The sequence below is a fragment of the Gymnoscopelus microlampas genome (genome assembly GCF_963454915.1).
Source record: "Gymnoscopelus microlampas genome assembly, chromosome: 10".
Lineage (NCBI taxonomy): Eukaryota > Metazoa > Chordata > Actinopteri > Myctophiformes > Myctophidae > Gymnoscopelus > Gymnoscopelus microlampas.
The window spans coordinates 1363043-1374964 of NC_139947.1; the positions used below are offsets into that span (position 1 = coordinate 1363043).

At 38.3% G+C, this 11922-nt stretch overlaps 1 protein-coding gene across 1 annotated transcript; it reads left to right on the forward strand.

Moving 5' to 3' along the window:
* Positions 1-1169: 1169 nt before the first annotated feature.
* Positions 1170-11922, forward strand: LOC311053296 (acidic mammalian chitinase-like; the record flags this gene model as incomplete). Its single annotated transcript, XM_084068757.1, has 8 exons — positions 1170-1387; positions 2973-3029; positions 3679-3844; positions 5421-5545; positions 7121-7226; positions 7911-8093; positions 10599-10731; positions 11465-11922. 8 exons carry the CDS (start codon positions 1170-1172, stop codon positions 11920-11922), a joined length of 1446 nt encoding a protein of 481 aa, XP_083924883.1.

Below are 11922 nucleotides of genomic sequence, written 5' to 3' on the forward strand. Positions count from 1 at the left end.
TCTCCAGCTCTTTAATAAACAGTAAATACATGTTCAGGTGCGTTGTCAGTTTCATCAACAGGAGAGAGTACCCATTTATCAGCTTTATCACACTATCATTAGTGTTCCAGTTACAATGTGTCTGCTCACTCCTGTGTTTAATCACTTCCAATGTCACTTATTCCGTATACTTTATGATTTTAATTTTTATCACCCAGGGTTGTAGCTGAGCATACGTGCTCATTTCCATCCCTGCACTGCTCATTTCTCCCCTGATTGGATAAAATTATTATCCCGACCTGTTTCTGTACTAAAGAGCTGAAGAGACTACTGAACAAACACTCATTATGAGGCGAAAGGTGATTTGAAAAGGTCCTTGACCAGTTGCTCAAATTAATTAGCATCATAAAAGCAGTGATCATCAAAATAATTCAGCATTTTAAATGCCCTTCTTTGTCCCTCTTATTGCCCTGGGAATCCCCTGAAAATGTACTGTCTTGCCGATGGCAGGACATGTGAAGTTTTGTGGCACATCTGTAGCAATGATTACTATCACAATAAAGAGCTATTTAACACTTACTGTACGTAAGCAAATAAATCCTCACTGTCAGGTGGAAACCGTTTATGTCCTAAAACGATCCTTTTGCATTATTATATAAAAGTAAAACAATAGTTAAAATAGACGATCTACAAGCCCACAATGTGTCGCGATGAGCTTGTAGATCGGCTATTTTCACGATGAAGTAGGACATTCATTTACAAAAAAACAAAAACAAAAACACAACAATTTGAAACAGGAAGATACCAGGTTTCTGACCGACAGCATCGACATATCACATACTGCACCTTTAAAAATCATGACTCCATGTTTACAATGAAATGTCTCACACAAGAGAAGTGAAATGCTTACGTTTCCTTTTTATTTGTTTGTTTGTTTCTTCGTTTCTTCATTTCTTCATGTACTTTATTTATGTATTAAGTAATTCAGTTAATCGGTTATTTAGTTATTTATTAATTCATTTATCAATTAATTAATTAATCCATTCATTTATTCATCCATGCAGGCAATCATTCAATTATTCATTCATTCATTTATTCAATGATTCATTCAATTATTTATGTATTCATTCCATTATTTATGTATTCATTCAATCATTTATTCAATGATTCATTCATTCATGTATTCATTCATGTTGTCAGTGTCTTCCACCAAACCACTGCTGTGCTACTTCACTAACTGGGCCCAGTACAGACCAGGTGTTGGCAGATACCTGCCTGCTGACATTGACCCCAACCTGTGCTCCCATCTGATCTACGCCTTCTCCATCGTCAACCAGAACAACCAGCTGGACACCTATGAGTGGAACGATGAGGTTCTCTACAAGGACTTCAATGGACTCAAGCAGAGGTGAGTCGTGTCCTTTTCTCTATATCTATATATCTATATCTATATCTGTATATATATCGATATATCTATATATCTATCTCTCTCTCTCTCTCTCTCTCTCTCTCTCTCTCTCTCTCTCTCTCTCCCTCTCTATATATATATATATATATATATATATATATATATATATATATATATATATATATATATATATATATATATATATATATATATATATATATATATATGTATATAGATATATATATATGTGTGTGTGTGTGTGTGTGTGTGTGTGTGTGTGTGTGTGTGCGCGTGCGTGCGTGCGTGCGTGCGTGTGTGTGTGTGTGTGCGTTCGCGCACGTTCATATCTAACTATATAAATGGCGACCGACTTCCGCACCCTCGGTGTCGACACCCCACAGCTCTGTTATCGAATAAACAACGCACCGCCAGACCACATGTCGCCAACTGACTCGCCACGCCGGCCGCGCTGAATTTACGCCTCGCGTAGGGGACATCTCACTGCTCACTACACCTTTTCCACCGCGCAACATAATTAATTCTACTCACCAAATGTCGGACAAAACGGAAGGGGAGGCAGCTTCGTACCGTTTACCGTGCGCACGACCTCATCACCACAACAGCAGCCAGCCGCTGCGGGGGGTTTTTCCTTTTTTTCCAAACCTTTTTTTTTGGTCACCATTTTCTCCAGGCACCATTTCTGGTGTAACGTGCGGCAGCATGCGCTGGGCTGCCAGGTTTGCACAGCCAGCGCCAGCAACAAGCAACCACCTTCATGAAAAAAAAAAAAACACCGAAATGGTCCGCCATGTTCCAGGGGGGTCCCCGCGCGTCCCAACACTCCACAGGGGGTCCGTCGACCAGCAGGGGGTCCGCGGGGGTCCCCCTCAAACATCAAAAATATATTTTTTTTCAATTTTTTTTTTTTTTTTTTTTTAACTTTTCCACAGTTTTACTCCGGCGATTTGGGTCCCCCAATATACACGCGGCCACGCTGGGCCCCGTGCGCGGCTGGGGTTGAGGGGGGCGTAGCCCCCCGAAACTCTAGTATATATATATATATATATATATATATATATATATATATATATATATATATATATATATATACATATATATGAATTATATAATATATAATTATATACAAGCTCACTTTATGTCTATGTATTTACATACAGTATAAATGAAACACTGTGGGTTTAAATCCAATTCAAGGCCTGTGTTGTTCTCCCTCTGAGCTTGTAGATCTGCTTTTTTTTTCATTTTTTTGTTTAATGTTAAATGTTTAATCTTTTTTTTTAAACATTTAACAACACACATCTTGTATGGGGGTCCCTGGTACAAAACATGTTCAGGTGGGGGGAGGGGGTCCGTGGTCAAGCACATATTGATCTGGGGGTCCTTGACATGAGAAAAAAGAACCACTGACATATATCACACATCACACAACAGGCGATTAGACAACGGATCTGTGGTCAACACATTATATGGGGTTTAAATGTGTAATAATGGCTTATAGTTAAGGTTAGGGTTAGTAGTATACGTTATGTGTCATTCATTAAATATGTCCATGTCTACTTTGCAGCAACCCTGGGCTGAAAACTCTACTGGCTGTTGGCGGCTGGAACTTTGGATCTACACAGTGAGTTCACCAAAGCCGTGGTGTAAAGTAACTAAGTACATTTACTCAAGTACTGTACTTGAGGTATTTGAAGTATTTTTACTTTACTGGAGTATTTCTAATTTTCAGTACTTTTATGTCTGCTCCACTACATCTCAGAGGCAAATATCATACGTTTACTCCACTACATTTATTTGAAAACTTCAGTTACTAGTTACTTTGTAGATTTTGATCATTATTACAAAACATCAATTATCCACTTCAGTCCTATATGCCTACATTGCGGCCATTTGAAAATAGCCGATCTACAAGCTCACAATGCGTTGCGATGCGACGCATTAGTGAGCTTGTATATCTGCTATTTCCAAAAGAAACATTTTATACATTTGAAAACTTGTGAAATTGGGCATTCTGCATAATGATTACTTTCTACTCTTGGTACGTTAAGTACATTTTGATACCAATACTTTTGTACTTTTACTTAAGTACATTTTTAATTCCGGACTTTGACTTGTAACAGAGCATGTCTACATTGCAGTATACCTTTACTTAAGTAAAGAATGTGAGTACTTTTTCCACCACTGGTAGTCCTGAGGCTGGTGGATAAACACCATTTAGCTGTCTATCAATAAAACCATAAACAGTTGATATGTGGTGTTGTGTCGTGCAGATTCAGCAGAATGGTGTCATCGGCCGCCAGCCGGCAGACCTTCATCACATCAGCCATTGAGCTGTTGAGACAGCATGGCTTTGATGGACTGGACCTGGACTGGGAGTATCCAGGGGCGAGAGGGAGCCCCCCGGTGGACAAACACAGGTTCACACTGCTCTGCCAGGTCTGTTATATATCACTGTCTGATTCCCAAACCTTTTGGTTTGAGAAATGTTATGTCTCCCTGGAGTCCCAAACCTGTGAAAATAGCCGATCTACAAGCTCACAACGCGTCGTATAGCAACGTGTTGTGAGCTATTTAATAGTGAAAATAGACTATTTGCAAACTCACAACATATCAGTGTGACCTGGTGAGCTTGTAAATCTGCTATTTTCAATATTTCTTAAGTTTTTTTTTTGGTTTGTTTTTAACCATTCATGGATTTATTTCCTGAAAACGTTTTAGATTATTTTTGGTGATTTCTTTTTTTTTCTTTTTCATCCGCGACACAACAATGCTACTCTATCTGTTGTTACTGTTAGCACAACATCCTTGTTATATTGAAGTGGTTCTCAAAGTCTGGTCCAGGGACCCTCAGGTTCCCTGGAGGGAGTTCCAAATGGACCCTTACATGGCGCGTAAACTCTGAGAGAGTGCAAATGGAACCAAATGGACCCATACGGGTCCATTTGGTTCCGTTTCCTGCAGTGTTAATTTTGACAACAAATTTTGATTTAGTTTCAGTCATAGTCTTTTGAATACAATTCCATTTAGTTTTAGTCATATTTTTGTCATCTGAAATGTTTTAGTTTGAGTCTAGTTTTAGTCGACTAAATATCATACGATTTTAGTCAACTAAATCTACAGTTGATTTAGTCGACTAAATGTATTTTGGAGATCCGTGATAGCGTTGTAATGCCTCAGTTTATACTTAGTTGCATGCCGAATATAGCCGATCTACAAGCTCACAACGCACCACAGGCGTTTTGTGAGCTTGTAGATCTACTATTTTTGAGCCGCGACACCCGAGCGCAACCAAACATGAAATGACTTGTCTTAGTTCTACTGAATCTCTTCTCCACTTGTCCCTCCATTGTAGTCTAGTTTTTATTTGCTGATGAAATTGTCAGTATATTTAGTCATAGTTTTAGTCATCATAGCCTAGGTTTTTATATAGTTTCCGTCAGTGAAAAAAAGGTAGTCGACGGACATTTTATTCATAGTTTTAGTCAACACTATTAACACTGGGTCCCTGAAATCAATGAGTTTTGAGCACCACTGCACTATATACTATTATCATTATGACTGATTATAGCATTGGTTCTCAAAGTGGAGTCCAGGGGTCCTTGAGGGAGTTCCAGGGGGTCCCTCGCTAAATAATGGATACTTAGGATACTTATGGATACTTAGGAACCAAATGGTCTGTAACTCTGAGAGTGTATACAATACCAAATGGACCCTAACGGGTCCATTTGGTTCCAATTGTACACTCTCAGAGTTAAATTAACATAGATTTTACAATATAAATGGGGTCCCAGAGATAGAAATGTCATTAAATGGGGGTCCGTAGCCTAATGCATGTCAAATTGGGAGTCCTTGAAATTAAAATGGTTGAGAATCACTGCTAGAGCCGTAAATATCTTCTCTTATGGGGGTCCCTGAGGCATATCTTTTCAAATGGGGGTCCGTGTCAATTTGGGGGTCTTTGATGCATGAAAAAGTTTTGAGAAGCACTGCATTATTGTGTGTTTGGATGTAGGAGTTACGCTCTGCCTTCGAGGAGGAAGGGAATCTGAACAGCAGGCCCAGACTGCTGCTCACAGCTGCAGTGGCTGCTGGGAAGGCAACCATTGACGCCGGTTATGAGGTCGCTCAGATCGCCAGGTGAGTTCAAAGCCTTTTCACTAACACTTACTATGCAGCAAGTTTATATAATGCATTAAAAACGTACTTACAATGAATTTTAATCTGCTTATAACACTGTATAATTATAGTTATAATTGTGCCTCCATAAATACTCATAATGGTTTAGAACGTGGGTCTTCGGCCCGGACCGCTGGCCTTTCGTTCGAGGCACCTAGGCTCATAAGTAGCCTCACAGCGCACCACAGGTTTCCTGTCCATCTACCATCTATACATGAAGGCAGAAAAGGCCAAGAAATTATAATAACAGGGGTCTTCAACAGGCGGTCCGGGACCATTAGGTGTCCCAAGAGTTATTAGAGGTGGGCTGACATTTTTTTTAGATTTATTTAAAAAAAAAATGAGCAACTTGAATTTTAGCGTCCCTATTCTTTTGGGAACATAACGAAAATAGCCGATCTACAAGCTCACAACCTGTTTCAGTATTTTCAGCAAAGAGGTTTGGTGTAGAGGGGAAAAACACACATCACATGACGTGTTGTGAGCTTGTAGATCAGCAATCTTTGCTTAGAGGGATTCTGGGTAACTTTAAGCCTAAACGTAAAAATATTTATATATATATATTCACAGCATTCTTTCCCCTCTATCAGCCACTATATAATTATGCTGTGGTGTTTTCCTGCATTGAAACACAGTCCTCTTTCTGAAATCTGTATTTTCCCAACTATTTATGTTTTGAGTGGAGGGGCGGTGTTTGACAACAGTTTTTTTCTTTTTTTGATCTCTGAAGTTGCCTAGAATCCCTTTAAGTCATGATGAAATGTGTTATGATTCATGTCACACAGCCTTATGAGTATTTATGAGTTCTTATAACTATAATTATAGAGTGTTAGGAGGAGATTATAATGCATTATAATTATGTTTATAATGGATTATATCAAAGTTTTGCCACGTTTTCTAACAAACTTCTCATTCCAACATTGCAACATTTTACTTGACATCCATAACCAGTGGTGGAAAACGTTTTACTTTAGTAAAAGTATCAATACTGCAATGTAGAAATACTCTGTCACAAGTAAAAGTCAGAAATTAAACATTTACTTGAGTAAAAGTATAAAAGTATTGGTATCAAAATGTACTTAAAGCACCAAAAGTAGAAAGTCATTATGCAGAATGTCCCATTTCACAAGTTTTGAAATGTATAAAATGGATACAAATCTTTTGAAAATAGCAGATCTACAAGCTCACAATGTGCCACATTGCGACGCATTGTGAGCTTGTAGATCTGCTATTTTCAAATTGCCGAAATGTGTATAAGGCTGAAGTTGTTAATGTATGGTGTGTAGTAATAATCAAAATCTACAAAGTAACTAGTAACTAAAGTTTTCAAAATAATTGTAGTGGAGTAAAAGTACAATAGTTGCCTCTGAGATGTAGTGGAGTAGAAGTAAAAGTACTGAAAACTGGAAATACTAAAGTAGTACATAGTAAAGTAAAGAAATACCTCAAAATTGCACTTAAGTACTGTAATTGAATGTACTTAGTTACTTTACACCACTGTCCATAACTGTGTGTTATTGTATGTGTGTGTAACAGGTCCCTGGACTTTATTAATGTCATGACGTATGACTTCCACGGAGCATGGGAGAAAACCACCGGACACAACAGCCCTCTCACTTCTTCACAAGATACTAATAATGTGGTGAGTAGAAATATCACAACTCACACTTTATTACCAGTATGCAGTCGTGGAAAAAGTATTCTAATTGTTTACTTAAGTAAAAGTATCAATGCTGCAATGTAGAAATACTCTAAAAATCCGGAATTCTAAATTTACTTGAGTAAAAAAACAAAAGTATTGGTATCCAAATGTACTTGAAGAACCACAAGTAATTGTGCTCATTGTGCAGAATGTCCCATTTCACCCGTTATAAATGTATAAAATGTACACACATCTTTTGAAAAATAGCCGATCTACAAGCTCACAATGCGTCGCATCGCAACGCATTGTGAGCTTGTAGATCGGCTATTTTCAAAGGCTGAAGTGGTTAATGTATGTTTTGTAATAATAATCAAAACCTACAAAGTAACTAGAAACTAAAGTTTTCATTAAAATGTTGTGGAGTAAAAGTACAATATTTGTCTCGCCTACCATAAGGTACCATAATGAAACCATAAGGTTTAATCTGCAACACAATTTTATACAATATGACGTGGGGGGTCCCTGCTTCATCTCTCCCTCAGCTAAGGAGACCTTGGCCTAAAAAACTTTGAAGACCCCTGGTGTAATAATGAATATCAAACTGGGGGGTACCTCGACGTTAAAATGGTGAGAATCGCTGATCCACGTGACAGCTGATTGAATATTGTGTGTTTTTGCCACCAGGACTTTGCCATGAATTACTGGAGAGATCAAGGAGCTCCTGCTGAAAAACTCCTGCTTGGCTTTGCTACATACGGACGCACGTTCCAAACGTGGTCAGCAGGTGGCGCCGTGGGCTCGGCAGCCAGCGGCGCTGGCTCTGCTGGACGCTATACAGGAGAGGCTGGGTTCCTGTCTTACTATGAGGTGAGTGAATGTTGAAGCTTAATATTGTTGCTGTTGGGTGGGAACCTTGAACAAAACTGTAACCTTTTAGGAAACAGGAAAAAAAGAACCTGTGTCCCAATGGATCCAATGTAGTTATTATTTAGTCACAAGCTCTAGTTAACCCTTTCAATCCGGGAACGTATCTCTGTCATTTTAGATTAATTTAGCTATTCAAAAATAGCAGATCTACAAGCTCAGAGTGCCGCGCTATGAGCTTGTAGATCTGCTATTTCTGAAAATCTTTGAATATATATGTTCCAAAGTGAACACTTGTCAAATATTTTGTTCCAGGGACCCCCAGAAGCAAAGATTTGAGTTACAAATGTTTGCTTTAAAAATATATATATTGAAAGATTTGCACAAATGTTCAAGATAAAAAATAAAAAAAAATAGCCAAATAAATCTAAAATGACAGAGACCTGTTCCCAGATTGAATGGGTTCATGCTTTTTATTGGTTCGATATAAACCCACAGACATGTAACCACTTTCACTTGTTTTCAAAGTAGCGGACATGGTAGATCTAAAAGCTCACAATGCGGTCACACGTTGTGGGCTTGTAGATCTGCTATGTTTGCTACTTTTGTAGTAGGATATTTTACGAGGGGAAACAACAACTTGAAAACATGGAGATACAAGACAGGAACGATATGGGAACAATTTTGCTCTTTCAATGGCTTCATATATGGTCAATAATGTCAAGTCTTTTGGATTGGATTCAATATATATATACATATATTTTCATTCTTCCAACAGATTTGTAGCTTCCTCCAAGGGGCCGCTGTCCACTGGATCGATGAGCAAATGGTGCCTTATGCCACCAAAGGCAAAGAATGGCTGGGATTTGATAACAAACAGAGTTTTGCAAACAAGGTAATACACAGCAGCTTTACGATTTAATCTTACATTTAAAAATATCTCAATATCATGGATGTGTTCATTCTCACCAAATTAATACCACACAAATAACTACTATGAGTAAATCTCAAATATTGTGACATTTTCATGAAGAAAATCATATTCATGAACTGTTTCTGCATTTTTTGAGACATAAAAGTGTATTGCTTAACATATACGTCCTTTCTTTCTGCCTATTGCTGTGTTTCCATCAGAGATTGAAGTTGGCAAAATGTAAACATAAGCGAAGATGAATAAAATAACTAAAATGTATCTAAAACTCTTTAGTGTTTATTTTAAGTATAACACTTCTGCTTGTATCATTAGTTGATAGCTGTGATGATGATACCAGCTATATATGTTACACATCAAATTCAATGACTGAATTTGATCATAATTGCTCTCAGAGTCAAAATGGATACAGGAAGAGTGGGCACCTGATAAGTCTGGGCACATTCATGTGATATTGAGTTTTTTCTTTCCAAAATGTGAAAAAGTGATGAATAAAAGTATGCTTTTGAAATGGACTCAAATCATGTACAATAGAGCATCGCAGTTGCGCAGAATCCGGGTGCCGGAAGTAAATACTCAATGCATTTTTCCCATTGACTTTTCCAAAAATATTTATATCAATGAATTTAAGCCTAGAATCAAGCCATCCAGGATTCTGGTGAATCATGACCATAAAACCTTTTTTTCTGTGATTTTTTAAATTTTATATTTACTGATATGATATACTATGTTTAATAAATACCCTTTGTTTTGCCGTTTTCAAAAAAGTTTTTTCACAGAATCAAACGTTTTATGGTCATGATTCACCAGGATCCTGGATAGCTTGATTCTAGGCTTAAATTAATTTATATAAATATTTTCGGAAAAGTCAATGGGAAAAATGCATTGAGTATTTACTTCCGGCAACTGGAAGTGGGCGGGAACTGCGACGCTCTATATACAGGATTTCAACATGCACGGTACGTCATTATCGGACCTAAATGAACCCTTCAACTTCTTGTTTATACCCATAATGACTGGATATACTGGTTTTGTAGAAATGTGTTTGAATTGTTGAAATAGCATGTTCAAATCCTGTATACGCAACCTCATTTCAGACCAAAAGCAAACACTTAGTCACTATGTTCTTTACATTTTGGGGAATAAATTATAGTGGCAAAAACATTATTGTGATTGACGATAGTTAGATAATACAAATAATGCTTAAAACATTAATTTAACTCCCAGCGTCCCTATTCTGGAGGAACGCCAAAAATAGCAGATCTCACAACGTGTTGCAACGCAATGCGTTGTGAGCTTGTAGATCTGCTATTTTGATTTGAATTGATTTGAATTGATTTGAATTGATTTGAATTGATTTGAATTGATTTGAATTGATCTGAATTGATTTGAATTGATTTGTGATTTTGATTTGAGTGAAATACGAGCGTACCAAATGCTCTCTTTTCAGGTCCGTTTCATCAAGTACAGAGGGTTTAACTTAAGTGGTACTGAATGTGCAGCTCAACAAAAGCTAATTAATCCTAGACCTAGTGTATGACGGAGGACAATCTCACGATGAATTAAAATGTCCACAGGTGAAGTACTTGAAGCAGAACGGTTTTGGAGGAGCCTTAGTGTGGACTATCGACCTGGATGACTTTACTGGAGAAATGTGTGGCCAGGGCAGATACCCCCTCATCAGCCACCTGCGCTCTCTACTGGATTCAGGTAAACAAGACCACTGCATTCATATTGTCACTGTTGGGTAGAAATCTTCAGTGGTGGAACTATAATAGTGCTAGATCTTTTTTACTTAGGTAAAAGTATCAATGTAGAAATAATCTGTAAGAAAAAGTCCAGAATTCAAAATGTACTTGAGTAAAAGTACATAAGTATAGGTATCAAAATGTACTTAAAGTACCAAAAGTAAAAGTACTCGTTTTGCAGAAGGTCCCATTTCACACGTTTTCAAATGTATAGAATGTATAAAAATCCTTTGAAAATAATCTACAAGCTCACTGTTTTCAAATTGTCAAAGTTTATATAGGGCTGAAGTGGTTTTGTTATAATAATCTAAATCTACAAAGTAACTAGTAACTAAAGTTTTCAAATAATTGTAGTGGAGTAAAAGTAAAATATTGTGAAAGTGGGTTGTTTTCTGCAACAAGCAACAGAAAGCAGAGAAAAAGCAAATTTTCCAAATCCATTAACATGGAAGTGAGTGTGGCTGAATTTTCTGCGATCACGCCATCTAGCATAAAACCACTGAAAACACAAAATCTCGTCATTCTCGTCATTAGCAGTCTGAGCCTTTGCAAAATATGAAAGGAAATCTCGTCATTGGCAGTCAAAGAGTTAAGCATATTTTGATTATCGTGATACTATCGTTAATCGCCATTACGTTTTTGCCACAATAATCATGACATGTCATTGTCATATCCATCCCATCCCTATGTGTCAGATTCCTCTGCCCCTCCGACGTCCATCGTTCCTCCGGCAATCAGAACTACGATCCCTAACCCGGCTGCCATCACCACCACTGATGGCCCCATTACCACCACTACCCCCACTACCCCCACTACCACCCCCACCACCACCACTGTGTCACCTGGCCTTGGCTTCTGCAGAGGAAGGGCTAATGGCCTCTACGCGAACGCCAAAGACTCCAACTCCTACCACAACTGCTACAACGGACTCACCTACCTCCACGCATGCGGTGCCGGCCTGGTGTACAGAGACAGCTGCAAATGCTGCGACTGGCCTCGCACCGGCTTCTGCGTAGGGAGGCCCAATGGCCTCTATAGGAACGCCGACGACAACAACTCCTACTACAACTGCTACAATGGAATCACCCACCTGCAGAAATGCCACGCTTACCTTGTTTTTAATGAACGTTGCAATTGCTGTGACTGGCCTTAA